Source organism: Cyprinodon tularosa, unplaced genomic scaffold, assembly GCF_016077235.1.
Source record: "Cyprinodon tularosa strain WSP-4 unplaced genomic scaffold, ASM1607723v1 ctg687, whole genome shotgun sequence".
Taxonomy (NCBI): Eukaryota; Metazoa; Chordata; class Actinopteri; order Cyprinodontiformes; family Cyprinodontidae; genus Cyprinodon; species Cyprinodon tularosa.
Window position 1 is genome coordinate 350,908 of NW_024039437.1, and position 2,126 is coordinate 353,033.

General features: G+C 39.2%; 1 protein-coding gene across 1 annotated transcript; it reads right to left on the reverse strand.

Annotated features, from left to right (window-relative positions):
* Positions 1–619: 619 nt before the first annotated feature.
* Positions 620–1,707, reverse strand: tnfaip8l3 (tumor necrosis factor, alpha-induced protein 8-like 3). Its single transcript, XM_038267854.1, has one exon. The coding sequence runs from the start codon at positions 1,662–1,664 to the stop codon at positions 1,134–1,136; it is 531 nt and encodes a 176-aa protein (XP_038123782.1). The 5' UTR covers positions 1,665–1,707; the 3' UTR covers positions 620–1,133.
* Positions 1,708–2,126: the final 419 nt, after the last annotated feature.

Here is a 2,126-nt window from a genome sequence, read left to right on the forward strand (position 1 = left end):
CAGATAAACTCTGTAGCGGACAAGGTATATCCTCACAGTCTGAGGATATACCTCAGCGTGGATAATTGTTGCATGGTTGAGTTGGCAACTTTTAACATTTAAAGTATTTTGAAATGAAGGTGGTGGAAGGCAAATTAAACTTAAAATATTCAATGTCAGAGTCTGCACTTATATGCAACAATGTCATAAGAACTTTTTTTTTTCTGTTGAATTATTCATGCTAATAGGTGAATTATACAAGAAAGATTAAAAAAATATATATTTCCTGGTTCTAGCTGCTGGTCCAAAAAAACCAACAATTTTCTGTCATGTATTGTATGGGGTGCTGTAGTTTCCTCCCAGAGCTCAAAAATATAACTGTTAGGTTAATTGATTTCTGACCTAAATTGTCCTTGGGTACAGTACAAGTGTGTGTTCCCCTTGCAGTACCTGCATAGCACTTTAATTTGACAGAACTCTACAAATAAAGTTTGATTTTATGATTGCCTACCTGTCCAGGATGTATCCCATTTCTTACCCAATGATGGCTTGAGATAGGAACTAACCTTTCAGGTAACTCTGCAAGGATAATGAGGTAAAGACGATGGAAAAGAATGGATGTATGCACAACTGCACAAAACTGATTTAAAGAAATCTTTAATAAAAGACAAGTGCTATCACCCTTTTTGAGAAGACACAGACTAATAACAAGCATACCATGACAGAGTGTTCACAACATTATTCAAGCAAATTGCATACGTTTGAAAACATTCAAAACACACAGAGACTGCTTTCTATGACTGATTATCCTTCATAAACATCCTACTACAGATTTTTGGCTGTGGTACAGTACACTTTAGCACAGAAAGGGATGTATGATGCAAACATTGTGAAACATAGTACCCCGGTATGTTGCAAAGATCCACTGAGTGAAGATGCAGTCTAAAAGACTGAACCATTGCAACAGGATGTTACATAAACCTCCATGAAAATAGATGGAGAAGAAACAGGAAGACGAGCGAGATAAGGAACAGGGAGGATGTTTGCTGTCAGGGGTGGGCAGGTAAAAAGGAAATGAAATAAGGCAGGAGACACCAGCAAGAAAAGGAGCAAGGAGAGAATGAGTTGTAGAGGTGAGAGAGAGTTGTTAAAGGTTAAAGTGTTCCTTCATCTAGCAGTTTGTTGATGCCATTACAGATCTTCCTCAGAGAGAGTCTGTACTCCTCTCCGTCCCCATACAGCTCAACCAGGAAATCCCCATTGGCGAAATGGTTGAAAACGTGATCAATGCGCGCATGTGAGCGTGCGGTCAGGTGCCCCTCGACCAGGGCGTGAAGCAGGTCCCTGCACTCCAGCAGGAGCTCCGCCAGAATATTCCTGTCAAATGTATAATCCACCTCGTAAAATGACACCGCCGTCATGGCTGCCTGGTTCATCTTCTTCTTGAAACGCTCCACTGTGTCCAACTCGTCAGGATTGAACTGGTGGTTGCGGTACAAGATGCCAATCTTTAGGGCAATCTTGATCACGTCCTTGATGATCTTGTGTGCTTCTTTTTTGCTCTTGGTGAATTCACGACTTGCTTTGTAAAGCTCATCAAGGATCTCACTACTGGTGTCATCTGTAAGCATGTTAGCCACAGCCATGGTCGCCATCTTGCTTAGGATTTTCTTCTGGGCTTGCATGGCCAAGGACCGGGAGTTAAAGCTCTCCTGTCCTGAAGGAAGAGAAAAAAAAGTGAAGTTAATCCAAAGTTTCACAGCAAAATTAACAGACAATGGGAAAAAAACAACATATTGGTGTAATAAAAGGCAATAGTACATGATACAGCCGAGTTCATAAATCTATAAAGTAATTTTCCAGAGCTTGTGGAATACATTCTGTAGGTGCTTGTTGGAACCAGGTGGTAACTTGAACTCTGATTAACAATAGCATTCATCTTATAATAAAGCAATACTTAAAAGATGCTTCTCTTTCCAATAAATTCAATATTTCTGACCCATAAGTTACTTTCTGGAACATTACGGGTATACCTTTGGATATATTTGCTAATGTTCTAGAGTTTGTGTGTATTTCTCTGAAATTTTCAGGCAACTTTTGTAGAATTTTTTCTTACTTTAAGAAATTATAGGATCTATTTTTTTTTT